At 34.7% G+C, this 27,918-nt stretch overlaps 3 protein-coding genes across 16 annotated transcripts; 1 reads left to right on the top strand and 2 right to left on the bottom strand.

Moving 5' to 3' along the window:
• The first annotated feature begins 245 nt into the window (after window positions 1-245).
• On the top strand, window positions 246-4,161 carry LOC112766241 (oligoribonuclease). The gene is made up of 8 exons (XM_025812138.2): window positions 246-546; window positions 1,301-1,498; window positions 1,870-1,946; window positions 2,035-2,116; window positions 2,349-2,404; window positions 2,849-2,941; window positions 3,194-3,284; window positions 3,804-4,161. Exons 1-8 carry the CDS (start codon window positions 426-428, stop codon window positions 3,920-3,922), a joined length of 837 nt encoding a protein of 278 aa, XP_025667923.1. The 5' UTR covers window positions 246-425; the 3' UTR covers window positions 3,923-4,161.
• An 870-nt stretch (window positions 4,162-5,031) lies between these two features.
• On the bottom strand, window positions 5,032-8,514 carry LOC112764804 (protein TRIGALACTOSYLDIACYLGLYCEROL 2, chloroplastic). 3 transcript variants are annotated; one of them, XM_025810594.3, is made up of 7 exons: window positions 8,348-8,514; window positions 7,621-8,180; window positions 6,803-7,132; window positions 6,154-6,269; window positions 5,876-5,966; window positions 5,658-5,784; window positions 5,032-5,550 (listed from the first exon to the last, which is right to left on the bottom strand). In XM_025810594.3, exons 2-6 carry the CDS (start codon window positions 8,167-8,169, stop codon window positions 5,692-5,694), a joined length of 1,179 nt encoding a protein of 392 aa, XP_025666379.1. In that variant the 5' UTR covers window positions 8,170-8,180; window positions 8,348-8,514; the 3' UTR covers window positions 5,032-5,550; window positions 5,658-5,691. The 3 variants fall into 3 exon arrangements, with proteins under 3 accessions (XP_025666379.1, XP_072079442.1, XP_029150241.1); XM_072223341.1 differs by having other exon boundaries at window positions 7,621-8,193; window positions 8,348-8,471; XM_029294408.2 differs by having other exon boundaries at window positions 8,302-8,385.
• Window positions 8,515-19,502: 10,988 nt separating this feature from the next.
• LOC112762532 (CBL-interacting serine/threonine-protein kinase 3) lies at window positions 19,503-26,605 on the bottom strand. 12 transcript variants are annotated; one of them, XR_011875543.1, is made up of 18 exons: window positions 26,106-26,451; window positions 25,509-25,637; window positions 25,310-25,402; window positions 24,792-25,025; window positions 24,528-24,590; window positions 23,817-23,888; window positions 23,429-23,536; window positions 23,231-23,311; window positions 22,417-22,470; window positions 22,189-22,314; window positions 22,011-22,100; window positions 21,735-21,813; window positions 21,421-21,543; window positions 21,220-21,330; window positions 20,924-21,037; window positions 20,774-20,830; window positions 20,478-20,552; window positions 19,503-19,915 (listed from the first exon to the last, which is right to left on the bottom strand). XR_011875543.1 is itself a non-coding variant. In XM_072223337.1 (17 exons), exons 4-17 carry the CDS (start codon window positions 24,960-24,962, stop codon window positions 19,835-19,837), a joined length of 1,326 nt encoding a protein of 441 aa, XP_072079438.1. In that variant the 5' UTR covers window positions 24,963-25,025; window positions 25,310-25,402; window positions 25,509-25,637; window positions 26,106-26,555; the 3' UTR covers window positions 19,503-19,834. The 12 variants fall into 12 exon arrangements, 8 of the variants coding, with proteins under 8 accessions (XP_072079438.1, XP_029150183.1, XP_029150182.1 ...); XR_011875544.1 differs by lacking the exon at window positions 25,509-25,637 and having other exon boundaries at window positions 26,106-26,407; XM_072223337.1 differs by lacking the exon at window positions 21,735-21,813 and having other exon boundaries at window positions 26,106-26,555.
• Between the last annotated feature and the right edge of the window lie 1,313 nt (window positions 26,606-27,918).

Genomic DNA, 27,918 nt, shown 5'->3' with positions numbered 1-27,918 from the left:
AATAAAAAATAAAAATAATATGATTTTTTTAATTAAATATTTAATAAATTTTATTAATTTATGTATGTAAATTTTAATAAATATAAATATAAGTTATGTTGATTTATATATATAAATTTTAGTAAATATAAATATAAATTATATAATTTATATATAAAAATTTATGTAAATAATTAAATATGAGTGTAAATTATTAGTGACATATAGCATTACTGATATAAAATTATGCATTTAGTTAAGAGTTTAATTTTAAATCATTTACAATATTAACCTATCTTCTCCATTGTTTCTAGAGAAATAGTATCTTACAAAAATATAAAAGTAGAAAACCATCAAAATTGAATGCAGAGTGGAGAGCGTGTGATATTTTTTCTTTCCAAATCAAGGTGCGTTTTTTTTTCACTCTGCACTTGCAAACGAAGCAAATGAGTGTCAGAAGAAGAAAAATGGAGAAACTTGCAAACTCTTTTTCGGTGTTAGAACTTGACGCTGATGATAGCCATGTCAACCCTCTTCCTCCTCCTTCCCCTTCCACTGCCACTCATGGTAATACTTCTATTATTATTATTATTATTATTATTATTATTATTATGTGATAAAAATTGAATTTTTCAGCTGCTGAAATTGGTATTTAGGGTTTCACTTTTGCTGTTGTGATTTATCTGGGTATTAATGGGAGGCTCAGTGAGCTTTGATAGTTATTCATGCTTGTGATTTATTGGGTGGTTGATGTTTTGTGACTTGTAAGCTCATTCTTCAACTTTAGAGTAATAGATTTTGTTTTGATTGAGATTACTTTGGAGCAAATTAGATATCATGTTATTGTCCTTGGTGAAGAAATTTGAGCTTTATTGTGCTGTATTTCTGATATAAACACATGCCGAGTTTTTCTTCTGTGTGATTAATGTGTGTTTATATGAATGTTCCTGTACATGATAAAAATCACTAGTGTAAAAGAAAAGGAAAGTGTTCACCTGATTAGCTCCAATTCGAGTTTTGTTTAGTGAGTAGACTGATTTGGTAAGAAGTATAAAAGAAACTAAGTTGGAGTACCTACAAGATCATTAGTCAAGGCTGGATTTTGCTGCACCGATGATCGAACAATTATGTTTTGGTAGCCTCTTCTTGGTCGAGTGAGAAAAAGGCGGTTGTATTGAGACATTTGCCATGCTGTTTTGATATTTTTAATTAGATTATGTGTATTAGCTACTAAACTTTGTCAACAGTTGCTTCTTGGTAGGAGTGTTTTGCTGATTAGAATTGTGAGAGCTAACAGCTGCAATATACTTCTTTGGTGCAGGTCATAGCGATGAGAGAGTTAATGGCAATGGTGACACTTCTCTGGTAAAAATTGAGAAACAAAAAAGTGATAAGAGAGTTAATGGCAACAATGCTGACTCTTCAGTAGCGAAAGATGATGAACAAAACCAACTCAATGTAGCGGCTCCTTTATGTGAATACAAGATGCCTCTTGTTTGGATTGACTTGGAAATGACCGGTAAGCTTGTAGAACGAATGAATATTTTTCATTTGTGATTGATGTTCATAAACTGCTAAATTAGTCAGTGGCAACTAATAACATTATGTGATATATTACACACATTGATACTTTGGTATCATAGCATTACAGTTATTTGCCTTCAGCATGGCTCTACGTCTAAAGTAGAATTCGAAAGATAGCCTTCTTTATAGCAGTCTAGAATTTTAGACAACTTCAAAGTAAATATTCTATAAAGATATGCTTTCCAAAGATCGTAGTATTTATTATTTAGTGCCTGATGCTCTCCCACCCACCACACACACACACACACACACACGTGCATGCACACATTTCATTTTTGAAGCATTAAACCTTCTCTATATGTGTAGGTTTAAATATTGAAGTGGATAGAATACTGGAGATTGCTTGTATAATTACAGATGGAAATTTAACCAAATCGGTGGAGGTAGTTTCTCATTTCATATCACATTTTCATGATTGTTGGTTTTATATTACATTAAGTTGTCTATGAAAGCAATTTTCTGTGATTTTAGGGTCCGGATTTGGTCATCCACCAAAGTAAGGAGTGCCTTGACAGAATGGGAGAATGGTGTCAAAGTCATCATGCGGCCAGTGGTGAGTAGAATTCTTTTGTAACTTTATTTTTCTTGATTTGAAAAAAGAAAAGAAGAGAGGGAAGATCATGGCTATGATAGATATCCTTAGGTGAGGGAATATGAAGAAATTTGATACTATATTGTTCATGTATGGTTGATTGGTAACTATCTATTTACAATTATTTAGCTTTATTTTTTCTTTTCCAGTGAATTGAGATTTGGGATTGACTAATGCTTGTCAATAAATTTAGGTTTAACAAAAAAGGTGCTTAAAAGTACAATTAGCGAAAGAGAAGCTGAAAAGCAGGTTTGTACTTTCTAGTAAGTATAGTACCAGCTCTATTTTATAAGAAATTATGCTTATCCAGTTGATCAGAACTGTGGTTTCGTATATATTCAATTTGCTGGTGAAGAAACATAAATTACTTGTTTTCCTTCTCAATATCACAATTCGACTCATCATAAATGGATGCCTTGTCTTGTGCTATCCCATGTTGCAATTGGAGCCTGAAAGTTGATCTTATAGGTAGATGGATGTAGCATAATGAATGCCTTCGTGTTTTCTCATCCCATGTTATGATTGTTCCTAGAAATTTGATCTTATAGATGTGATTTTCCCCCCAAGGAACTAAATACTTGCCAAACAGTTTTGATGTCGAAAAATTGCAACTTGAAAAAGTAGTTTTGGTGCACTTAACTTTATCGAAATCATTTCTGTAATGTAAATCTTCAATCCCTTGGAAAATTACAGGTTATTGAATTTGTTAAAAGACATCTTGGTTCATACACCTACTCCCCTCTCTTGGCAGGAAACTCGGTTTACGTGGATTTTCAATTTCTAAAGGTACAAATTCTTTCATAACCATCATGACAAAGATTTGTTAGAATTGTTTTTTATACTATACTACATTACTGGGTAAGTGATTATATCTTATACTTGAATTTAGAATCTATGTATAGAATTGAAAACCGATCCCTTTACCTTCTGCGTATGTTGATCAATGATCACGCCTTATTGAAAGTATATATATTTGTTATTTGCATGTTATATATATAACAAGTGCTTACTAGATTCTTATTTTCTTTGTGTTGGCAGAAATACATGCCGGAATTAGCTGCTCTCTTCTCTCATGTGCTTGTTGATGTTAGTAGCGTTAAAGCTCTTTGCATCCGCTGGTATCCAAGGGGTAAGAAATTATATAATTAGCATTTTATGCAATTTCTTTCATCTTTATGCATTGTATAATATGTTCAATAAACTTATAAACTTCAAATTCACCAAAAACAAAACTTAAATGCTTGAGATTGTTGGACAGTTCTAGTTGCTATAATCTGCGTTGTTTGCATAATCTAAGATGTGAACACGAATCTTTCGTTTTCTCGTATATCCAAGCATGCATTGAATTGGCTCCAAATCTAAACTCACAACTAATGTGATACAAGACCCAATTCAACCTAAATGCAAATATGATCCATGACAGGCATTATGGCGTCGTTTGATCCATATAGTTAAAATCTCATTTAGTAGAAAAAGGCTATGTTGTTGTTTTCAAGCTTTGAGTGATTATGATTTATCAATTGATATGGCCCATTTTTTTTTTTTGTTGAAAACATTTAAGAAAAAAAGAAAAAAAATATCTTTCATCGATTCTTGGTTTGTGAAGAAATCCTTGTTGATTTCCTTGTTTGTGAACCATCTTGTGCAGATCAGAAGAGAGCACCTTCAAAAGAAAACAAACACAGGGCCATGGATGATATTAGAGAAAGCATTGAGGAGCTTAGATACTACAAGGCAAGTATCTTCAAGCCCAAGTCCAAGAAGTGATGAAGTTGAAAGCAAAAGGCACCATTTGAATATTTAGAGGTGTTACATGTAAACCTCACAAGATTTTAGGGATGTAACAACTGGCTTGTGATTGTGGATACAATATATGTTTTTGCAACAGTTGTATAATCCCATAATATTGATTTTGCACGAGTAACGCTTGTAACCTTTTTTTAACTCCTTTAAGTCAATTCATGTACATTTATTTAAATGAGAAAAACGAAATGTTTTAATTTCAATTCGTGTCCATCAATTTAAATATTTTGGTTCTATTATTAAAGACAATAGAAAAATAAAAGATAATGTAAATTATAAGATTCAAGCAGGTTGGTCAAGATAACAAAAGACTTATTATATGCAACAATAAAGTACCGTTAAAACATTCAGGTAAATTTCAATGTATGTAATTGAGTATTAAATGAAGATGTTTTAATAGATAAGTGATCATACATGTAAGGACAGGATAACGAATGAAAATAACATTGTTTAAGAGATGTAAAATTTCGTTTTTAAGTGGTTTGAATATGTAAAGAGAAGGTCGATAAAGTATCCAGTAAAAATGGTGGATTAGGATTAGATCGACAAAAGGAATAGAAAGATCTTAAAAATGTCCGTGCATACAGTGGTCAAACGAAATTTGTGTAAACGATAGTAAACATTATACCATGACAGACAAATACAGTGTTTGAAATTTAGATATTCTTAAATTTTAGTGTATTTCAAATATAAGATATTAAGTAATATAATTAAATTTCCTTCTATTTTTAATTTTTTTGTTTGGTCGAGGTAAATTATATTCAATTTTTAGAGAGAAGTGGAAATTGAAATTCCTTCTCTTTTGGAAGGAATTAAAATTCTTAATTTTTAATAACCAAAATTTCTTATTAAAATCTCTTAATTTTGAATTCCCCTTAAAAAATATCCAAACACATTATTCTGTCATTAAAAAATTTAAATACTCTCTAAAATCACTTTCCCCACTTTAATTACCCCATCCACGCACTCTTAGAGAGGTAGAGTTGATTCTAGGTAAAATTTAGTGCATAATTGATTCTATAGTGATTTATGTTTGGTAATTCCTCGAAAATGATACTGACAGAAACTAAAAATAGTTGCACTTCTCTAGTATCTAGAGGCCATACTTGATTTTGGATAGAGGTAACGCAAAATTGATTCCCTGCCGAAAATCAATTCCAGCACCTCCCAAACAAACGAAATTATACTGTTTACAATCACAATGCCTATTTCCACATTCCACATTACTTACGAAACAAAGAGTAGGAGGAAACAAACAAACAACAAAAAGTTCAACTATGTAACCTATGGACAACTTCCTATAATACCATACTTGTCAAAATTAAGTGATCTAAAATATCCTGTTAATATTCAAATTGCAATTATGGTGATTGCCAACAAGCTGAAAATATCACCAATGAAACATTTTGAACAAGATTGCAACAAGTAACTTCACTAATTGCAATTATGCTGATTGCCAACATTTTGAAAATATCACCAATCAAATCCAGGGAGAGAAGTGAAACCATTTAAGAATCAGTCCATGTTGCACCATGAAGCAAGTGACTCCAAGCCAAGGAAGCGATTGGTTCTCTCACTAAAAAATAACTGTTCTGCTCATATTGAAAACAGGAAGTTTAATTTTTGTAACAACTAAGTGCAAGAAGAAACATAGGTAATGCCAGCTTAGAAATACCTACGTTGTTTATGGTATTATTACCTGTTATATTCCCACTTAAAAGATAAAATTGATCTCACAATAGCCTGCTGAGGTTCTTGATAAGTAGTTTCAAATTCTTTCTTGTGTTCTCATCACCAGTGAAACCCAGAATATCAGAGCTAATATTCTGTAATAATGAAACCAAAAAGCAAACAATAGAATTAAGTAAAAATTCACAATAATTAGACTCAGCAATTTCAAGATATCATGGGTCAAACCTCAATATTCTTCAGGGTAAAAATAAGGGTGTATATGGACTTTTGGATAAGTTCAGTGTTCTCAGGGGTCATAATTGATGAATGGACCCGTCTGCAAACAGAGGAGGTGATTTCTGTTAGCTGTCACAGTTCAAGGTTTTTACATTAATAATCATACAAATTACAACTGTTCTATCATCCCAGTGAAGTATCCTCATGCAGGGTCTATCCAAACATTCTAGTAACAATGTGCTACATGGTTATATGTTTAGATATATATGAACAATAATAGCCTTAACCTCAAATCATCAGTAGCTTGGGTAAGGCTTCGGGTTAAACCCTCAACTTCCTTCAACAGACCATTACCACGAACTTCGGCCAACAAAGGTTGAACATCTTCAGCCATGGCTTGCATCTGAGGCATCACTAAATCAAAACGAAAGTTTGGGCATGAGAATGCAAGAATTGATGAAGTATTACAAATAAAAAACCGCAAACACCTGGACCTACTGCAGAGGGATGATATATGAATATCAGAAAGATTTAGATGCACGTTTAGACACCTATATTATCTTAGTCAAGTCCCCGACGGTCTTGATTTGATTTTAATTAGGACTCTCCCATGCTATATAAAGAGGCTTAGTGGGTATAACATGAGAATCATGCTTTCCTTCTATATTCCATGATGTTTATTTCTAAGTCTGTAATAAACAATCATGTCCTAATTGCTACATCATACCATAATCAATGACAATAAAATTAAGATAAAGACACAAATGACAGAAGTACATGCAAATGCAATAAAGGGTAATGGAAGATACCAATCTTTTGTTCATAATCATGCATATATCCACTTTTAATTGACAAGAAATGTCCGGTTCAACAGTCTGGTCAGAAAATTTTATTTTGAGACCTCAAGCACACCAGCATCATGAAATTACATCACACCTGAATAAGAAGTGGTCTTGCTTCTTCAATGATGGAAAGAGCCCGTTCAGCCAATGAATAGCTTTTTGCGATACCAATTTCCTCTACATCTCTCCCAAGGCGAGTAAAGATCCCAACCAATGCATCCAAGCTTACTCCTTGATGACCCTTGATCTTTTCTCGATCACACACAATAAGACCTTCTTTAGAACATGATTGATCAAGAGGTCCAACAGAAGGTGTTGGAATTGGATCCTTGGGAGTGATATCAATTATAGTTTCCATAAGTAGACCCGATTGGTTAACCTCAACCAATGAATTGCGTGGTATAATTGTTTTATCATCTTCAACCTACAAATTGGAAACTAATTGCTTACTAATAGAAGGCAAATAAAACAACAAATATCAAACCAAAGCAGCATTGGCATAAATGTTATATATCATCTTTATCCTATAAAAATAGAAATCTAGTCACTTATTACTAGAAGACGGCAACTAAGACAACAAATATCAAACCAAAACGACAATGGAATAATTCCCTTTTTATAATTTTCAACCTATAAAAATCATAAACTAGTTCACATTATTACTAGAAGGCAGCAACTAAGGCAACAAATATCAAATCAAAGCAACAATGGAATAATTCCCTTTTTATCATTTTCAACCTACAAAATTTGAATCAACTAAAGGCAACAGATATCAAACCAAAACAACATTGGCATAATTGTTTTATATCATCTTCAACCTACAAAAGTAGAAAGAAAACTAATTGCTTAAACAACAAACATCAACCAAAGCAACAATTAAAACAATGGAAAGATTGTTACAATGATTCACACCTCAACAACTGCCTCAATGCTTTTCAAGGAAGGATTCACACGAATGACACTGCCAACGGTGACTCCTCTGATTCTCACAGGTGTTCCAGTGCATATACCACAGGCCTGCGCAAACTCGAAAACCGCAGTGTACTTTCTGAACTTAGATCTTATCTGGAAGCTCCTCAACCAAGCCAAGCTCAGCACAAAAAGCACAGTACCTGAGATCAAGAACAGTCCAACACCCCCTTCCCAAATGCTCCTATGACCAAACCCGAAATCACCTAACGGACGCAGAGTTTGCCTCCAAACTGTTCGAGGAATGTCCAGAACGACCGAAAGCGGGTTCTTCGATTCCGAAGTAGAAGAAGATGATGATGATTGTTGCGCATCACCACCACCACCACCAGAAGATGCAGTAACCCTTATCTTGTTTATTATCTGTTTGCGATGTCGAAATGGGAGAATTGGAACGCAATTCAAGGAAGTTCCGTGGTGTGGAATCAGCGAAGAAGCTTGAAATGATGATGAAACACGAACAAGTGTGGGGTTCACAACCACCATCTTCATAACTTTTGGTGCTGCAGAATGAAACTTGAAATCAAAACCATAACCATGGAAAATGTTGTTATCATCTTGAAATTGGAGAATAAACTACGAATTGAACAAGAAACATAGATCGCAATGAAAATGGAGATTTACAAATAGTAAGGGAAATTCAGAGCGACAGAGAGAAAGAGAGAGGAACCTGTGATGGTTGCGGAGGAGAGAGAGAGAGAGAGGAATGAACGTATGACTGAGTGACGAGTCAAAGAATGAGTGAGTGAATGAGCGAGTGATGAATTTGGGCCTATTGGGCCCACGTTAATCTCTTTCTTCGTGTGAGTGCTTGTCTCAGCACTACTTGGTTGACTAGAGTTTATTCCCCCTTCAAAGTTCAACCCATCAATTATTTATTCACAAATCACACATGAATCATGAACATTGAACAATGCATTCATACCTATGAACCACAAACACTTTCTTAATTTATTGTGTCAGATATATTTTGAGATAAGCCTCAATATAGTCTCTAAAGTTGCATTCGAGCCTCATAGTAGTCCCTGAACTTAAAAGTTCCTCAGAGTCATCCTCGAACTTGCATTCCGGGACTCAAAATTGTCCTTCCGGTAATTTCTGGACACCTGGCGCAATCGGAAAGCTTAGCTGGCAGCGTTGGTGACACGTGGGACTCACAGAAACGACGCCGTTTTGGCTGTGGCACCAAAATGACATGAAACGATGTCGTTTCACGCTGAATACGTCCCTCCCTCAACGTTTCAATAATGTATTGTCTCTTTCCTCTCTAAACACGAAACAAACACAACACAAAGTGAGGTTTCTTCTTCTTCCTCCCTCAATCTCCAATGGCGCATGTACGATTGCATTAACCGCACCGATTTCAGTGGAAGACTTTGGCTCTGGAGCATCGCTGTTTTCCTCTTCTTCATACACAAAGTTGGGAAGCCTGGTTTCTCTGAAAGAGGTAAGCCAAAAATGAAAAAAAAATGTGGTTCCTCTGTTTTTTTATATTGTTGTTAATCTAATATTCACAAAAGTTCATGCCGTTTTTTTCGATTGTAATTGGTGGGTATGAACGCCTCTGTTCTGTTCTCTGTGCTAGGGTTTGATCACTACTGGCTTTCGTAGTGGTTTGGCCAAGAAAATTGTAGAGTAGGAGTGTTTCTTGTGTTTTGATGATATGAAAACGTGTTCTTTATGTGTTAGGGTTTACTGCTCTTAGTGGAGAAGTTTCCAAACTGTTAATGTGTTTCAGAACAATGACTCTGATCAATGAATTTGTTAAACAGAGTTTGCATGATCACAGTAGAAGTAAAGATCTTTTGGGAGTTGAAATTTTTTGTAACTCTGATAATGGATTCTGAATTTGACTGATTTACCTAATTGCCTTTCTTTGTATCGGGTTGGTTTAGTTAAACTGAATGTAATATGTAATGCTGTTTAGTTAAACTGAATGTGTGATCATAATGGATTCTTGCATACATATGTTAGAATAATATAAAGTAAGTTTTGCAATTGCTAATGAAGTTAACTTAGCTATTGGAATAGTCAAGTTGTTTGATGAATTTGGTCTGGACTAGTGGATTAGTTGTGAGAAAGGGTATGTAAATTTGAATGGTTTGATCCATGAAGATTGAAGTTAATGTCTAGAGAACTGCTATCCTTAGTTAAACCAAAATAATGTTCTTGATTTCACACTTTCTCTGCATAGCTGGATCTGATTTCTTGATGTGACATCAGTAATGTTTATTCATTTTTTATTAGTGGACAATAATTGATTATTCTATACTTTCATATTTCCAATCTATTACTAGCAGTGATGTCTGATTTCAAACAATGAGTGTGATCAATGAATTTTTTTTTAAATATTGGCAGATGGGTGATCCGTTAATTACCATTATATTTCACCATGGAGGGTCGTTTATCACAGTGGCTGATGGGAGTATGTGTTATAACGGTGGAGAGATTTGTGAGTTGTCGGACATTGATACAGACACGCTGGATGTATTCTTCGTCCAAGACTATCACAAGAAAATTGGGTATGACAAGGTTAGCCAAACTTGGTGGCTGGTGCCTAATCGGCCTATGCAAACTGGTTTAAGAGCAATAGTAGATGATAAGGAGCTGATGGAGATGTGTTACCTGGCTCAGCAGAACAAGGGGATTATTCATGTGTACTATGAACATTGAGTATCTGAGCCTGTGTATATTGAGGAAGCAGAACAAGTGGTTTCTGGCAAGGAGCTGATGCTGATACCAACCATTATCCCCACCCCAAAACCCACTACCAATGCCACAGCTGAACCAATTCCCAACACAACACCATGCAATCCAACTTCTGAACCAAATAATACTACTGAATCCACAAAACCAAAGGAGCCACCTACCTCATTGGCTGCTGGTAACCGAAACAAAGCAGAAAAAATTTCCCTCCAACCCACTGTAAGTCTTGGACCTAAGCCCAATCCACCACCAAAAATAATGGCCCAACCCAGTAAAAGCAAGCCCAAAATCCCACAAAAAAAAATGTCCCAACCCACTGCAATTCCGAATCCTTGGTCCAAAGGAAAAGAAATCAAGAAGGCTAAAACAAAGAGAGGCTGTAAGAATGTAAAAATAGCAACAGCATGTGGAAGGAGGCCACTGACAAGAGCTGCTGCTACTGAAAATATTGCAAGAACAACTGGTAAAGGAAAATAGCCCAAGACAGCCTTTGTTGCTTTGTCTAGTTCAGAGGGATCCTCAGACAGCCATGACAGTGATGATAGTGCAGAGGATGAAGCATATAGGCCTGGTAGTGATGAAGTGTCCAATGAAGAAGACTTGCCTCTGGATAGGTCAGCAGCAAAGAGTAATGTAAAATTGAGAAGTAGGCCAGGGAAGAAACTTACAAAAGGAAAGAAGTCTGTTATGGTTGAAGATGATGATCTTGTTTGTGCAGACTCAGATTCTGAGGATGATGAAATCATTTTTGGACCGATTCCTAAGTTTGGATCATCATTTGCTCCTTATCATGATGTGCAGGATGATGCTTATAATGATTCTGATGGTGGAGACTCATGGCACTCGGAAGAAATGAAGACTCCTCCAAACTCTGAGGATGAGTTAGAGGAAGTTGATTCAGATGACGTATTCCCTGCATTTAGAGAAGGAGGGAGGTTTGGAGAGCTTAGACTAGAGGTTGGAATGACTTTCACTACAAAAATAGAGTTTAAAGAGGCTGTGCGTGAGTATTGCATACAAGAGGGTTGAAGGATTTGGTTTAAGAAGAACGATAACGTGAGGATGAGAGCTGTGTGTAAGGATGAGAGCTGTGGCTGGCTTATGTATGCCTCTAATAATACTGAGAACAATTGCTAGCAGATCAAGACATTCATGGATGACCACACTTGTGCAAGAGAGACCAAAAACAGACTAGCTAATAGGAAGTGGCTAGCCTGCAAATTGGTGAAGAAGCTAAGAAAATATCCGAATCTGAGACATTCCGAGGCTGCACAATATTTTAAGGCTAAATGTGATTTGGAACTAAACAAGTCTTCACTGACCAGGGCCTTAGGAGATGCTAGATCTGTTGTGTACGGTGATGCAGTTGCCCAATATGGCATGGTGAGGGATTATGGGCTGACACTGCTGAAGAGCAATCCAGGATCCACTGTCACAGTTGGGATTATACCTCAGCCCAACCCTGATGATGATCCAATTTTTGAGAAGATGTATGTTTGTTTGGAGGGATGTAAAAAGAATTTCTGGCTGGTTGCAGACCCCTCATAGGCTTGGATGGGGCTTTTCTGAAGACCCGGCATGGTGGTCAGATATTGTCTGCAATTGGCCAAGATGCAAACAACCATATATATGTTATTGCCTATGCAATTGTCCCTGTTGAGAACACTGAAAACTGGAGATGGTTCTTGGAATTACTTCATCAAGACATGGGGGATTATAAGAAGAACAAACTGTGTTTTATCTCAGATATACAGAAGGTATGCAATATTTATAGGTTGTCACTTAAAATGATGTTTATACACTGGGCTGCTGATTATATATGTTGAATTAATCTATTGTGACTTAAAATGATGTTTATACACTGGTTGTGACTTAATAGTTCTTAGTTATAACAAGTCACTGGTTGTTACTTATTAGTTACCTATTGGGTGTGTTTCAACATGATGATTATACACTGGGCTGCTGTCTATATATGCTGAATTAATCAATTGTGACTTATTTATACAGTAGTTGTGACTTAAGAGTTCTAAGTTATTTAGTGTCAATCTATCTATTGTAGTTACCTATATGATGTTAATACACTGGGCTACTGTCTATATATGCAGAATTAATCCTGGACTGATTATATGCTGCATAATGTTCTATCAATCTATTGTTACTCATTTATTCTGTTCTGCATAATGTTTTGTAACAGTGCTGTGTAGGGACTAGTTTGATGTCACTTACATAAGTTTAGGGACTAGTTTGATGTCACTTGAACAAGTCTAAGAACTATTTTGATGTCACTTATATAAGTGTAGGGACAGTTTTACTGCCCGAAAACAACTATCTGACCCCTTCTTTGGTATTTGAAAAGGGCCTTATAAATGCAGTTAAGGAGGTTTTTCCAGATGTCCATCACAGATTTTGTGTTTGGCACCTGTGGAAGAACTTCAATAAGCAATGGAAGGATCTCCAGCTTAGAAGGCTACTTTGGGATTGTGCAAGGTGTACTAGCTAAGATGGCTTCCTTGATATCATAAAAAAGATTGAAAGGGTTAATAAGGAAGCCTGGGAGTATTTGAACAAGTGGCCTAGAGACTCTTGGAGTCGGACATTCTTAAGTAATGCACCTAAAATAGATAACATCTGCAACAATGCCTGTAAAGTCTTCAACTCCAGGATCAAAGATGCTAGAGCTAAGCCTATTATCACACTCTTGGAAGAAGTCAGAATATATGATATGAGGTTGATAGCTAGGAACAAGGTGAAGCTGAATTCGAACACTGGAGTTCTACATCCTATACAGCGCAACAGGTTAAAAAAGATACGGAAGGAATCAAAAAATTGGGTCCTGATGTGGTCTGGTGACGCAGATTATGAGAAGTTTGAAGTACATGGCTAGCCGACCAACATGGTTGTGGACTTGGGAAAGAGGCTCTGCACATGTGGTTTCTGGCAATTGAGTGGTAATGTTTTTTAAATTCATTGTTTTAGTCTTATTATCATTATCAACCTTTATTGTAGGCTTACTGTTGTTGTCTTCGTTGTTATGTGAATGTTGTTTAGGGATGCCATGTGTGCATGCATGTGTTGCACTGGCAAGGGCTGGTAAGAGACCGGAGGACTATTGTCATCAGTGGTTGACCATGGAAGCATATAATAACACATATATCTTCCATATCAATCCAATTCCAGGTCAATCACTATGGGAAAAGTCACCATATAACAGACCACAAGCACCAAAATTTAGAAACAAGCCTGGACCACTTAAGAAAAAAAGAAGAAAAGATGCAGATGAGGAGCTACGTGGGAGTAAGAAGTTGAAGACAAAGATGAAAAGAATATATAAAAAAGGTTGATGTTGTTGTTGTGGCGAAGCATAACACACCAGAATGAACTGTCCAAAGAGAGCTGCTGCCGAAGAGGCTGCTGCAGCACCACCCACTGCTGCTAATGGTGGTGAAGGTCAGGCCAACTTTGCTGCCCCTGTCCCAGAAGCCCCAACCGAAATCAATCTTGACCAAAGTCAACCACCCTTGAAAGCACCTGATGACTCTCAACAGGTTCACGAGCTTATATGATCATAAATTTATCATACTCACATCCTAACCTAGTTTACTATGTTACATTTTTTGGCTGATAGGTTCTACCCTCACCTGTTAGGCCGCCAAAGGTCCCTCTAAAAAGAAAGTTAGCCAAGCATTGTGAAAAACCACCTTCAGGAAGTAGCAATCCACCAGTAACCACCCTACCTGCTGCTACCCCACCAGGAAGTAGTCATACAGCAAGGAATCCCCCACCTAACCCTATGCAAGGTGCAACACAGGAAACTGCTACAAGGCTTGCAAATTTCATGAAGTTTGTGCCCAACCCTGGATTCAAGGCACCCAGACACAAAAAATGAAGATTAGGATGATTATGTTTAGGGAAAGCAGGCTGTTTTTTTGTATCTATTTTGCTGATGTTATTTACAATGCCTAAAACATTGTCCCAGTGTTGGAGATTTTAGTATTTGAATTTTATCAGGTCAATATGTCAACAACTTTGATATACTTGGTGTTTTGGCTCTATAATGCCTTTTTTGAATCAAACATTACCAATATGAATTATGAATTATGACTTTATTGAATTGAGTTTTCTCAGCCTTTTGTTTATATATTATCCTCTGTTACAGACTTAAGAGTAGTTCAAATCCTGTCCATTTCTATTTCATTGAAAAGAAGTCCAGGAACAGAAGTATGCATATAATCAAACACTTTAATTTCTATTTCTTTCAAACAAAAGGATAGGAACAAGTACATGAACAAGGAATGCATATAACATGCATGTCATTTGTTTTTTTCTAGATACAGTTGACCCTGCTGTCTATCCAGCTTTAATACAAGAACACCAATTACAATCAGCAGCATGAACACAAACATCAAAATTCTCCCCATTTTTAGAACCCTAATTTTAGCTTCTAATTTACCAAATTTCCAAGCCATCTTCATCTTCCATTCTTCATCATCAACTGAATGTCTTGTTCTATCATCACATGGCATGACATCTTCCAAAACTTTATCAACCCACAAAAATAATCCACACTATTTCTTACCCACAGTCTGCAAATCAAAGAAAATTCAATCAGAAAAATTTATATCCATAAATACAGCAATCAACAATAATAATACTTACATTGTAGTTTAGGCAACCCAGGAACGGTCTCCCTGGATTAGAATCCGTCCCTGACCACCGCAGCACCGGTCTCGACCCGCAGGCACACTATTCTGGCAAACGAGCTTCTCTATTTCTTTTCATTCTCCTCATGATGCTTCCAAATGATCGTGGGTTGTTCCAGCTCCCAGCTACATTACTCGTGCTAGCCATAACCATCGGGCTTCAGAGAGAGAGAAGAGAAGAACACAGCACCGACGAGAAGAGAGCAGAGTGAACAATGTGGCCTTCAAATTTGGGGATTAGGGTTTTAACTTCACCTGAGGGACCAAATTGAGTCGGAAGAGTTTACTCTGCCACATCAGCTAGTCGTTGTGAGTCCCACGTGTCACCAACGCTGCCAGCTAAGCTTTCCAGTTGCGCCAGGTGTCCAGAAATTACCGGAAGGACAACTTTGAGTCCCGGAGTGCAAGGTCGGGGATGACTCTGAGGAACTTTTAAGTTCAGGGACTACTATGAGGCTCGAGTGCAACTTCAGGGACTACATTGAGGCTTATTTCGATATATTTTCAACATGACATACATTGATATTTATTTGATACGCGTATCTTCTGCATCCAACCGTATCTTAATAAAAAATAAAAAAAATATTTTCGAACACGTTTTGGACACACCTAAAACTATCACATGTCAGCATGTCCAATCTTATTTTTAACATGTATTCTTAAAATGAGTTTAAAAATAGCATATATTATTAATTATTAAAACAAAATATACTTTAAATACTTTATATAATTAAAAAAATATTAAAAATTAATTTATATTTTTTATCAATAAAATACTAAACTATCATTTCAATTTATCTAAAAAATACTTTATATTTATATATATGTCGTATCTCTATGTCTTATAAAAATCATTACTAGAAAACTAGTTATTACAGACGGATATTTCCGACGGATTTTATCCCACGGAAATACAGACAGAATTTCAGAGGGATTTTTTGTCAGAAAACAAAAAAAATGAATTAGCATAAATTACAGACGGAAAAGAGAATCCGTCTATAATTAAATAAACAAAATACTGCATTTTATTAAATTATTACAGACGGAAAATCCGCCTGTAATTTAAAATTTTCTGTCGGAAATATTGAGTTAACCCTAAACTTATCCCTGTTCTCTCGATCCATTTACACTCCACCCATATCAAATGAGCTTGTTCCTCTCTCCGTCACTGAGTTGCTTCTTCTCTCCGTCGCACCATCTTCTTTCGCCGCTGTCACCGCCACTGGCGTCACAGATCTCTCTCCGTCGTCCCTTGCGTCGCACGAGCTCCCACCGCTGCCGCATCCAACCCTAACCCCAGAGCTTTGTCGCGTCTCCAACCCTAATCCCAGAACTTCGTCGCGCTTCCAATCCCTGCTTCGCCGCTCCCTCCATCGACACTCCCTCCGTCTCAAAGCCTCCGTCGTGCTCACTCTCTCGTAAGCCTTCAAACGTCGCTCTTTCCTCCATGGCTGAAACCCGTAACGCTCTGTTTTTCCTCCTGCGTCGCCGGTCTCTGTCTCCTCCTGCGTGTGGCTGTACTGAAGCTCCATGGGAAAGATATACAACGGATTCCATGGGTGAAGCTTAAGCACAGCTACGGAAGTACCGCGAGACTCGATTGAAGCAGTACAAGAACTACGAGAACCTCTCGTTCTCGTGAGGATCTCGACAAGGTGAACACCTCAGCTGATTCACGCTTTCACTTCTGATTCAGATGAAATTATGAATACTAATTCTAATTCGTTTCTAAACTCCCTGTTTATTTATTTATTTGGCAAGAGTGTTTGGAAGTGCAGAAGGAGAAGGCCTTCTGTATTGGCACCACTTGGGGTAATGATCACCACATGTTTGATACAATGACTGTGATGTCTTTTACCTTCATTTTTATCCCTTTGTTCTACGATACATTACATTACAAGAATGTGTTTTGTTTTTCTTCACTGACTCACTTTTGTTGTTTGGGTTCAGGAGCCAGGACCTATTGAATCCAACATGAGTAGCTTTTTCAAAAATCAGCTGCTGCTGCTTCAATCTAAGCAGCCTTTAGAGCAAGATCATTCTGTCAAAGACAACTAGCCAAGAATAGCAATGATATTTCTGAAGATGCACTTGACCAAGTTGCTGATTCTTTGAACAAGGTTCAGAAGATGGGTCATTTTGAGGATTATCTACATTCTACAGCTTTAAAGATTCAAAAGAGATACCGCGGATGGAAGGGAAGAAAAGATTTTTCGAGAATATGCAACCGCATTGTAAAAGTTCAGGTACTTGTGCACACAGAATGTATTTTACTAGCAGCAAGGTCATGCTTGTCTCGTAGGTGATTTTTTTTTTTTTTTTTTGAGTTTTACAATTCTTTCCTTTCCTTTCTCGATAGTATATGCTTCTTTATATATAACCCTCAAATTGTTGTGATGGCTGTAGCTTTTCTTTAAATGTAACATACTGTTATTTCATTTAGTATGGCATTTCCTTGATTTGCCTTGCAGAGTCAATTCCTACTGCCTCTGTCCTTGTGTCCTTGCAGAGTCAATGCTAGAGTTTCTTTGAACTTGAAGTGTAAAAAACTACAAGTTGGATCTTGTTTGAAATCCAAACTCAACCCTACTCACCTGGTATGTCACTACTTGTTTTCGTTCAATTTCTTTTCCCAAGGGTTTCTTTCTTGCCTCATTCATTCCACGCTGCATTTTTTCTAAGTAAAACTCTGGTTTTTTCATTTGCTTTTTTTAACCACTAACAGCCACTCCTTTGATTCTGTTTATCTATACTGGATATGTTTCCTGGGAAACTATTAATTTTGGCATTCTTTTATTTTCTTACACTTTTTGTATTTCTGTTTCAGGAAGTAGTTGATACATCTGGAGGGTAAAAAAAACTTACCTTACTTTGAATTTTTTGCTATTAAATCGTTTTGTTGATGAAAAGCTAATAAAATTCCTAGTTTCTGCCTTTATCTTGCATTTTATTACCCAAAATGTTATTTGATATCTCTGTTTTTTATTGCAGGTTCTTCGTGAACTTCTTGAGTTCAAAAGTGATCGTGCTCCAATACCTGTAGGGAAGGTTGAACCTGCTTTAGCTATTGTGCATCGGTTCTGCACTGGTGGGATGTCTCTTGGAGCTATTTCAAGAGAAACTCATGAAGCAATTGCAATTGCAATTAACAGATTAGGTGGAATATATGTAAAATTATGTAAAATTTAGTATGGTTGAACAATATACTGAGGATTATAGTTGATAATACACTTTGTTTACGTTTTGAATTATATTGACTTGTTTGTTTATAATAATTTTCTTTTAATTTTATAATACGATGAATTTGTTTATTTTTTGTAATATTATAAATATTCGAATACATCTAATTTGTATTAAATTTATATTTATTTTGTATGAAAACAAGTTTATTTTGTAATTGAAAAAATAAAAAAAAATTCTATTTTAGCTTACTGACGAATTTACAGACGAATTTTCTGTTTGTAATCAGAGTGTGAGATGATTTTTCAAGGTTCAAATTACAGACGAAAAATCTGTCGAAAAATTTGTCTGTAATTTACAGACGAAAAATCCGTCGGAAAATTCGTCTGAAATTACCGACGAAAAATCCGTCAGAAAGTTCGTCGGCTTCAGGAAATGGATGGAGAATTTACAGAAGGAAAATCCGTCGGTAACTGGTAAAAATCCGTCGGTAAATAATTTCCGTCGAGCCTTTTACAGAGGGACAAAATCCGTCGGTAACCAAAAATCCGTCTATAATATAGACCAAATCTGTCTGTAAATTTATCTGTATTAAGTCATTTTCTAGTTGTGAATTTTAAATTCGCGTGTCTGTATATCCCGTGTCCGTATTAGTATCCATGCATCATAGATTCATATACATCTGCTAGTGTGTTTGTCAAATGATCACTTCATTCCTCGATTTGACAAATTTATTTAGAAAAGTTTATTTAAATAGAAGAATGAAGTGAATTTTATAGAGTTTGAATAATCGAAAGCAAAATCATGAGGGTTTCAAACATCCTAAATCAAAAGCAAAATCAACAAATTATCCTAAATCAGTGCTCGTTACAAATTTGTAATCTTCAATTTTTAATAATAGCTATAGGGTACATTATCATGTTACAATGTTACCTACAACGATTTAGTAGCTTAAATTGTTAATGGATTATACATGATAAAATATATTTTAGAAAACAAAATTATACACCACACTCTTCTCTAATGACCATTATATATAATAAATATAATAGATATTATTTAAAAACTTGTAATTATTTATTAGTAAAAATAATTCCTTTTCTCTTTTTCCTCTCTCAATACCATACAACACCCCAAACCACGACACCTTCACAGGCCCGGCCACAAGCATGAGTTAAAGGATAAGTGACGAGGAAGATTAGATATATTTCATATATATATATATACACAATCTACCAATTTTCTTATATAATTTTTGTTTTTTTTTTTTTTTTTGTTCAATGAACATATATAGCTCAAGCTCTAGGTGGATACATTCTTACATAAAAACTGTGCATGCATGCTTTCCAACAATAATAGCATGGAAACGCAACAGTAACATGTATGTGATGTGAGTACATTTGTCCAAAACAAACCTAACAAGAAAGAAAAGAAGCTATGCCGGTGGGGCAAGCAAAATAACAAATCAAGAAATTGCTAAATATGGTGGAAGCTACAGAAGAAGAGATCATTATCATAGCTAGACATCAATTAAATTACACTTAGATTTCATAATTGACATCACTATCACTTCACTTGGCTTCTTTCTTTTGCATATCCTCTTCTGTTTTCCAAACCACGTCGTCCAAGCATGTTGACAGGTTTTTATAGAACTGCACAATGGTGAAAAAGAGTATCAGTTTCTTTTCGCACTTTTTGGTATATTCTTACTTTAGTGAGTAAATAAAAAGTTTAATTACTCGGTTAGTTCTTATAGTTTTATCAAATTTGTAATTAGGTCTTTATACTTTTTTCCCCCTCCAATTGAAGACATCTATAATTAAGAGTTTAATTAGATCTTTGATCATATGTTTTTTAGGAGAAATATTATGTTAATTTTAATATTTTTGACATGAAAATGACATAATTACAAAATTAGAAACAGTGTAGAAATCCACTTAAAAAGAAAAAAATATATATAAAGATCTAATTGCAAATTTGGTAAAACTATAAAGACTAACAGAATAATTAAACCTAAATAGAATTGTAAGTTTGTAACATGGTGAAAAGGAGGCCGAGTTTCTTCTATCTATAATCTATCACGGTCACTTTTTGGTATATTCTTGGTTTAGTCTGTATGAAAAGATTAAGCGACCGATAAAAGGGAATGGAGGAAGTAATGTAAGAAATGATTATGTAAATTTATTAAGTGAAAAGGGGAAGAATGAAGGATACCTTATGAAACTCCAATGTATCACCCTTTGCTTTCCGTACCTCAACCATGTGAAGAGAAGGTGCCACTTGGAATATCTGTTTTACAATTATGAGCACTTTTTAACACAATATATCTTAACAAAAATTGTGATCTTATCATATTCACCATACCAAGACATAGGCAAGAACTATTAGATGATTTGATATGTTTAACTGAATTGTCATCTAACAGTTCTCAACTATAATCTACACATAAAAACATATTCATCTGAGTAGTCAAAATAAATTGAGGATCATGTACTTGTACTATACTATACCTCTGTGGCAACATTAAGGTTTCCCTTCCTTCCAGCTTTAACATTTTCAAGCCTCATCTGAAGGTGATAATGGTGTGTTAATTTCAAAAATTACCATTAAATAAGAGGAGCTAGAGCATGAATACAGTATGTTGCACAACTATGGCTTACCTTGTAATTTTTCTTTTGCACATCAAAGCCAAGAGGTTTTGCAGCTTCTTCAATCTTGTTTATTATCTCATCAGCTGGTGATTTTGATGTGAATCTTGTTTCTCTTTTAAATCCCTGCAATCACTGACATCAGAATAAAGCAAACACAGGACTACTCTAATGGAATGAGCATACTAAGTAACTTCAACATTATATATCTCATCTCGAGTAATCGATATATCCTCCTAATCATCTTCCTAATAATCCTCTTAATTCCTAAACAAGGTAATCAAGTAATCATGCAAAGTAGTCTCTACCTGCTCTATATCAAACAAGTTTTCTAGGTTCAACCCTTTGGACATGGAGATTAACTCGAATGCATTCATGGGTGTTGGTTGTTCTTCCTTCTTCTCAGTTACATGGTGTTCCTGAAAAAGGTAAAATCCTCTATGAGACAAAATACATTCCAGAACATACACAAAAGCAATCACAAAAGCATCTCTAGTTCATCAACATACTTCACAATCTTTGAAGACAGCTTCGACATCATCGAGGTTGGTTTCCCCTTTCTCCTCGAAAACTGGAGGCTTATAATCTTTCTTAAACCATTCATCCTCCAAAATCTCAGCAACAGTGATACGCTGCAATACAGATAGGGCAACTTAGGTGTGCAGACATAATTTAACAAGTACTGATACATAAACAGACATGTAAGATTAATCATTAGCTCCTATTCTTTTCCTTTCACCGGTCGTTTCTGCAGAGCAGGGATTAGATAAATGTGTTCTAGAAAGTTCATAAAGAAGGGCGGCCTAGTGCACGAGGCTCCCACCTGGAAGGATAGATGTATGCAGCCTTACTCCGGGTCAGAAGGTAGCAATCTTACCGTGCGGCATGCGCCAAGGCTCACCCTTTTAAAAGGTACATTAGCATGTCTTAAATAATCATTATATCAAGCTGATGAAGATTAGTTACAAGTGATCATTGGAAACAACCAAGGCAGAATAGCAGGTTAAAACTTTCACAAGTAAAATGAGTTCCAATTTGAGAACAGAAGTGAAATTTCACACATATAGAAGCAGTCATAAAGTAAAATGCTGATCCTTACAGTCTCAGGATTAGGATCCAAGATTCGAGTGATCAATTTTCTTGCACTGAAAGAAAGCCATGGCGGGCAAGTAAACTCAGCTGCCGAGATCTGTCGATCAAGAAATGAAGGTAATAAGGAGGAGGGGGATAAAAGTAGAAACGAACATAATTGTGAAATACAGTTAAAAAGTGCTCACTTTTTTATACAGGTTCATTAGATTTGGGTCATCAAAAGGCAAGTAACCTGCAACCAGCACAAAGAGAATCACACCACACGACCACAAGTCCGCGGTTGCCCCATCATAGCCTCTATCTTCAAGGACCTATGCAAGACAAACATATAGTTATAAGGATTATTCTGATGCATGAAATTCAGCATATCTTTCGCAATAAACTAACTATCATGACATGACATTTCTCTGTACCTCTGGAGCAACATAGTTTGGTGTTCCGCATGTAGTGTGAAGAAGTCCATCATCCTGCCATAACAAACATTTTTAAAGATATAGGTTTACATTACAAGAATATGTTCAAAATAGATAGTTACATCATCAAATTATTGATTTTCACGGCTATATATTCCTTACTAATTGAAGTGTAGCCTTTTTAGTTACCAATGTGAATAATCCAGTTTTTGTATTCATGTACTTGTATAGGGTTAGTGTAATTTTATGAACAATATAGCAGAATTTTTCTGAGTTTACAATTCTTTATATTCCTAAAGCTTAAATCTAGTATGGGAATAGCTTCCTGAGTCTGACTCAAAAAGAAAAATTTATACCATGTCTTAGGTCCTAAGTAGTTATACCTAGAGTGAAGCACAGCCGAGCCTAGACCAAAAAATTGTCAACTTCGGTATCCTTTAAACATCCATAAAGCTACACAAATCAAATTCTATGACTGAGTCATTTATCTAATCATCTGTCAGAATCACTAGATCCGAATTACAACAGCAAACAACATTGGCAAGAACTAAATCCGAAATTATTGACCATTATATGATTATATCCACTAGAAGAAAACGGTCAGTACAGAATCACACTCGTATAATTTAAATATTATTAGTACATTTTCCTTCAACATATTAAAAAGAATAAAAATAAAAAACCAAAAATATAAAAACAATGTTTCTACATGATAATAATTGTATCAGCTAATTCACCTAACAAAAGCAAGATCAATGTAATGAATAAAGATAAACAACAAAGTAAAATTCAGAAGGCGATTAATCATTCTTACCCTGACTTGTTGGGAGAGTGCACTCAACCCAAAATCAGAAACTTTAAGGTTTCCAAGAGTATCCAATAGCAGATTTTCAGGCTGCAGGAAGAAGTTAAAAAATATATACAAAAATTATATGTCAGAGTTACTTTCTTATAATATCAAGCTCAATTAAACTGTTTTCTATGTCCCTCAAGTGTGGCTAAAGGGCCTTACCTTCAGGTCTCTGTGGAAGACACCCCTGCTATGGCAATAATCAACAGCATTTATAAGCTGCTGGAAATATCTTCGTGCTTCGTTTTCACTCATTCGTCCATGGTTTACCTTCACAGCAATAGATTCCATTAGAACGTATATAAATATGGAACTTAGGTGCTAAGATCCAAAGGAATCCTGTCTGAAACAATGCCGATAAAACAATGCTCATTGAAGGAAAGAAAGAGTATCATAACTTGGACTAAGTCCAGTATCATAAGCACTACAGCATTGATGAACCACAAATATGATCCAAAAAGTTGCCATGTTTTACTTTTCTCAAAAAGTTCTTGAACCAATTGAAAATGAAATGAAGCCTTTGATAGGCAAGAATAATTTATTTACTCACAATTTTGTCAAAGAGCTCTCCCCCAGTCACAAACTCCAAAACAATATATATTTTTGTTTTACTTCCCATGACCTGCAAACAAAAAAGTTTCACAATGTTAGAGGGGATTGGACTCCTGACATAAAGGGTTATGCAGTCTTAATGCTCTCAAACACAATATGAAAGTTGGAAGAGAAGACAAAAATGGTGGGGAAGAACAATATTTAAGGATACATAGATGGACTCATTTTTTCAGCCTTCCATTGAACAATATAAAAAAGTACAAGTAAAGAAGTACTTTGAATAATGAGATATTTTTATTCATTCCATCTCAATTAGTCTTGGATAGAAAGCAGCAGCATCAGAATTATTTAAGTGTAGTCTATGCATGTAATGATATGATCCAACATTTTTTAAAACTTCAAGTGAACAAGTATATAGTTCATTTTTATAGAGAATCTCCAAAAGCTCCCTATGGCATTAAATAATTTGCCAAGATACTTTGAGAATCTTAAAGTATAATAAGAAAAGTTTGATTTCAATGCACTGACGCTAAAAATAATCGTCAAATCAAGCGCTGCCATGCATGCAAAAGTAGTTTCCTTTTGAGATAGTAGATGCGGAAATTAACCACTTTGGCTCGCATGGAAGCACCTGATGTCAGTGCATTTTAGAAAATTCTAGACTTAAAGAGAAGACAAGATCATTCTCATGTATGTTTCTGAGAGAGACCTCGTATAGTCGAACAACATTGGGATGCTGGATTAACTTCATTGTAGCTATCTCGCGCCTGATCTGCAAAAACACATTACAAACATCTAAGAGACTTAACCTCATTAATGTGAGGGTCTAAAGCAAGCTTTTCCTACAAAGTCTATAACCTTTTTCACCAAAAATTTTGTTCATGAAAAGGTAGACATTGTAAGAAATATGCAGGGTAAATGTAAGAGAACAGGCCAACTTATTCAACAAAGTGAATGATTCTCCAAACAATACCTGTTCAGCCATCTTGTGCTTGAGAACTTTTTCCTTGTCAAGAATCTTGAGAGCCACAGGATCACCAGTCTCCGAGTTCCTTGCAAATTTCACCTTTGCAAAAGTTCCCTCTCCAATGGTCCTCCCAACCTCATATTTACCGATACGACGCTTAATCTTAGGCTGACTCATCCTCTATGCCCCCTTGAAACTTTTGTGATGAATGGAACTTCAGCTCACTTACAAGGAACCTACCTGAAATGCATATCAAAATTCAGTTCCTAACTCAAAAGTAAACTCAATGTTATGTGTATTGAGGACATGTTACTATTGCTTGTGATCTTAACCAATATTTACAAAGCCAAAGATGCAAATTATCAAAGGCATGCATGGTGCAAGGACTGCAACATTCCTAGAGATCTAATTGAGACCAGAAATGCAGCACAGCAGAAATATTCTTCTTAAACTTACTCATTGATGCTTGATTTTAAGTTACACATATTGAGAAAAACAGAGAAATTGTTAGGATAAGAAATAACCTCAAAGTTTGTCTTCCGGCAAATGATAAACCTACAACCAGAATTCAGCTTGAATATGGAAAACCCCCTCTTGGCAACTACTAACTTTGCAGTCTAGATTTGTAAGAAAACCATTAATATCCCCAAAAGAAGAGAATCAAAATTGAAGAACCTCAATTAGAAGGGGAGGGAAAAAAATGCAAAATTGATCATAAATTACCACAGATATCAGCTTTCCAGCACCATATAGAACCAAAAAAGTTCTCCAAAAAGGACTTCGGTTCAGCAAGGAAAACAAATCAGTTGGAGAAAAAGGGCACTTATATGAACTTAGGACCCCACCTCCCACCTAAAAAGCAAGACACTTTAAATCACAAAGATCCAGAGCTTTTCAACAGAAAAAAAACAACTCAGTTCTTAATTTCAGCTCAAAGTGAACTAATTTCAGCTCTAAACTGGGAAACCAAAAAAAAAATCCCCAGAAATTCACCCTGAAATTAATTAAAGGAAGGTAGGAACTTTTCAGCAATTTTGGAAAATTGAACTGAAAAACCCTTCAAGGAAGTATTAAATGGCCAAAAGGGGTGCTGATAACAGAAAAAAACAAAGCAAACCCAGATCAAAACCACAAAATTCAAGTGCCACACAAGCTGCACATGGCAGCATGCTATATATATATACACAAGAGCCTGACGCTCATAAAATAGATGGATAGACATGAAAGAGAGAAGAAAGAGAATTAAAAAATTCAGAAAAAGTTGACAGACAGAATAATACAAGGTAGTTAAAAGTTGAGAGAGAGAGAGAGAGGATATACTTCAATCTATGCAGATAAGAATATCTGAATTATTGTGCAGTGTGAAAAAGGATGAAGACCAAGCTTGGTAGCTTAATTGATTACTGTTTTTGAGTTTTGTTTGGCTTTTGATTATGTCCAAAGGGTGTATTTGTGTTTGTGTGTGTGTAAGAGATTTATGAAATGGTTTTTCTGAGGCAAACTATCAAACAACTGGTATGCAACCAGACAAAATCTAAGCAAATTGCAATTTTTAGATACTACCTAATGCTGCAGTTTACTCTCATCTACAGTTATCTATTTGCATTAAAACATATGTCTTTTGCACCACTAATCATTCCCAGAAGATTGATCAAAATGATGTGATAGATTATTAACTGCATAATTAAATTTATCATGCAGTTATACACATCAGATGATAATTTAGTCTTTATTTTCGAAAGAATAACTTCAAAGAATTGCCTAATAATAATAAGATAGTAAAAATTTATGTATAGTTATCTGTATATAAAATTGATAATTGATAATTGTTAGATTATAATTTAATTAAATATATCAAATTATCTAACAGTTTTCAATCATCAAATTCATATAAAGACAACTACAATTAAATTTTTATCTAATAAAAGAACTATTTACGTAAAAAATAAAAATAATAATTAAAAATTATAAAATAATTGAATATATTTGACTAAATTATTTTAACATAATATTAACTATTATTTTTTATATGAAAAATATCTGTGTGTGAGTGTTTGTTTGGACGCTATTATTTTGATAAAAAAAATCTTTTTGAAAAAAGATTTTTTTTTATTTTTTTAGCGTGTTTGGCAAATTTCTAATAATAAAAGTAAAAATATTAGAAAAATAAAAAAAAATATCTTTTATGAGAAGCTGTAATTTATATCTTTTTTTTAAAATATATTTTTTTCTTAAAAAAAAGATGTTTTTCATGTAATAAATAAATAAATAAGTACTTTTATATTGTTATACCCAAACATAATTGATAGATAAAAATATCTTTTTGTATGAGATATCCAAACGTAAAATTACTTTTACTTATGCATAAGATCTCTTAAAAAAGATAACTTGAAAAAAGATCTTTTCTTAGAAGATTACCCAAACAAATCCTAAGTAACAGTGAATATAAAAAATAGGTTATTACCATGGATGGTCCTGGAGAATCATTAAGGTTGGTATGTCCCATTCCATGGATAGAAATAAGTTGTGGTCGCTGATTTCATAATAAGTGTAATAATAATGCACATCAGTAGCAATCAACGGTGCCACCCATTCTCAATTTTGAAAAAACCAAAACTTTCAAGATCTCACAGTTAATTGTTGTGGTGCTCCTTCATTGTTAAATCAAATTCTCTTGCAGGATCACTCTCATAAAATTTGCTCTTTTATTTTGACCCTCTTCTTCTTCTCTTCTAACTTTCTTTCATTTTTCTTACCATGTTTTTTAATAATAATAGGATTAAACTATTTTTTGAGTGCATCTAGTTTTATTAAATTTATAATTAAATTTTTATGTTTTAAAAATTTTTAATTATATTTTTATATTAATTTTAAATTTGTAATTATATTATTATCATTGTAAAGTGTCTAACTTAATAAAATATGTTGAAATATATTTGCTAGTAATATAAAATTAATGAACATATTTTTATAATATTGACTATTAAAAATTATCTAATTAAAGTTTAAAACTAAAACTAATTAAAAAATTTTAAAAGTAAAAATTTAATTATAAATTTTAAAAAATTACTAAAACTAACAGAATAATTTATCATAATAATAAAAATAACAATAACAACATTAATTATTTATG

Source organism: Arachis hypogaea, chromosome 17 (genome assembly GCF_003086295.3).
Source record: "Arachis hypogaea cultivar Tifrunner chromosome 17, arahy.Tifrunner.gnm2.J5K5, whole genome shotgun sequence".
Taxonomy (NCBI): Eukaryota; Viridiplantae; Streptophyta; class Magnoliopsida; order Fabales; family Fabaceae; genus Arachis; species Arachis hypogaea.
The sequence above is the reverse complement of the archived record's forward strand: the minus strand, read 5'-3'. Positions and strand labels throughout refer to the sequence as shown.

Excerpts from the sequence above, each read along its gene's own strand:
- LOC112764804 (XM_025810594.3), bottom strand. The coding sequence starts at position 8,169 with ATGAAGATGGTGGTTGTGAACCCCACACTTGTTCGTGTTTCATCATCA. Across the intron at positions 7,133-7,620 it reads GCATTGAGGCAGTTGTTGAG|GTTGAAGATGATAAAACAAT; the intron begins GTGTGAATCATT and ends TCCAATTTGTAG. Across the intron at positions 5,785-5,875 it reads TTACCCTGAAGAATATTGAG|AATATTAGCTCTGATATTCT; the intron begins GTTTGACCCATG and ends TCATTATTACAG.
- LOC112762532 (XM_029294350.2), bottom strand. The coding sequence starts at position 24,962 with ATGAGTCAGCCTAAGATTAAGCGTCGTATCGGTAAATATGAGGTTGGG. Across the intron at positions 20,831-20,923 it reads TGCAAAAGAAAAATTACAAG|ATGAGGCTTGAAAATGTTAA; the intron begins GTAAGCCATAGT and ends TATCACCTTCAG. Across the intron at positions 19,916-20,477 it reads ATACATTGGAGTTTCATAAG|TTCTATAAAAACCTGTCAAC; the intron begins GTATCCTTCATT and ends ACCATTGTGCAG.
- LOC112766241 (XM_025812138.2), top strand. The coding sequence starts at position 426 with ATGAGTGTCAGAAGAAGAAAAATGGAGAAACTTGCAAACTCTTTTTCG. Across the intron at positions 547-1,300 it reads CCCTTCCACTGCCACTCATG|GTCATAGCGATGAGAGAGTT; the intron begins GTAATACTTCTA and ends TCTTTGGTGCAG. Across the intron at positions 2,117-2,348 it reads AAGTCATCATGCGGCCAGTG|GTTTAACAAAAAAGGTGCTT; the intron begins GTGAGTAGAATT and ends CAATAAATTTAG.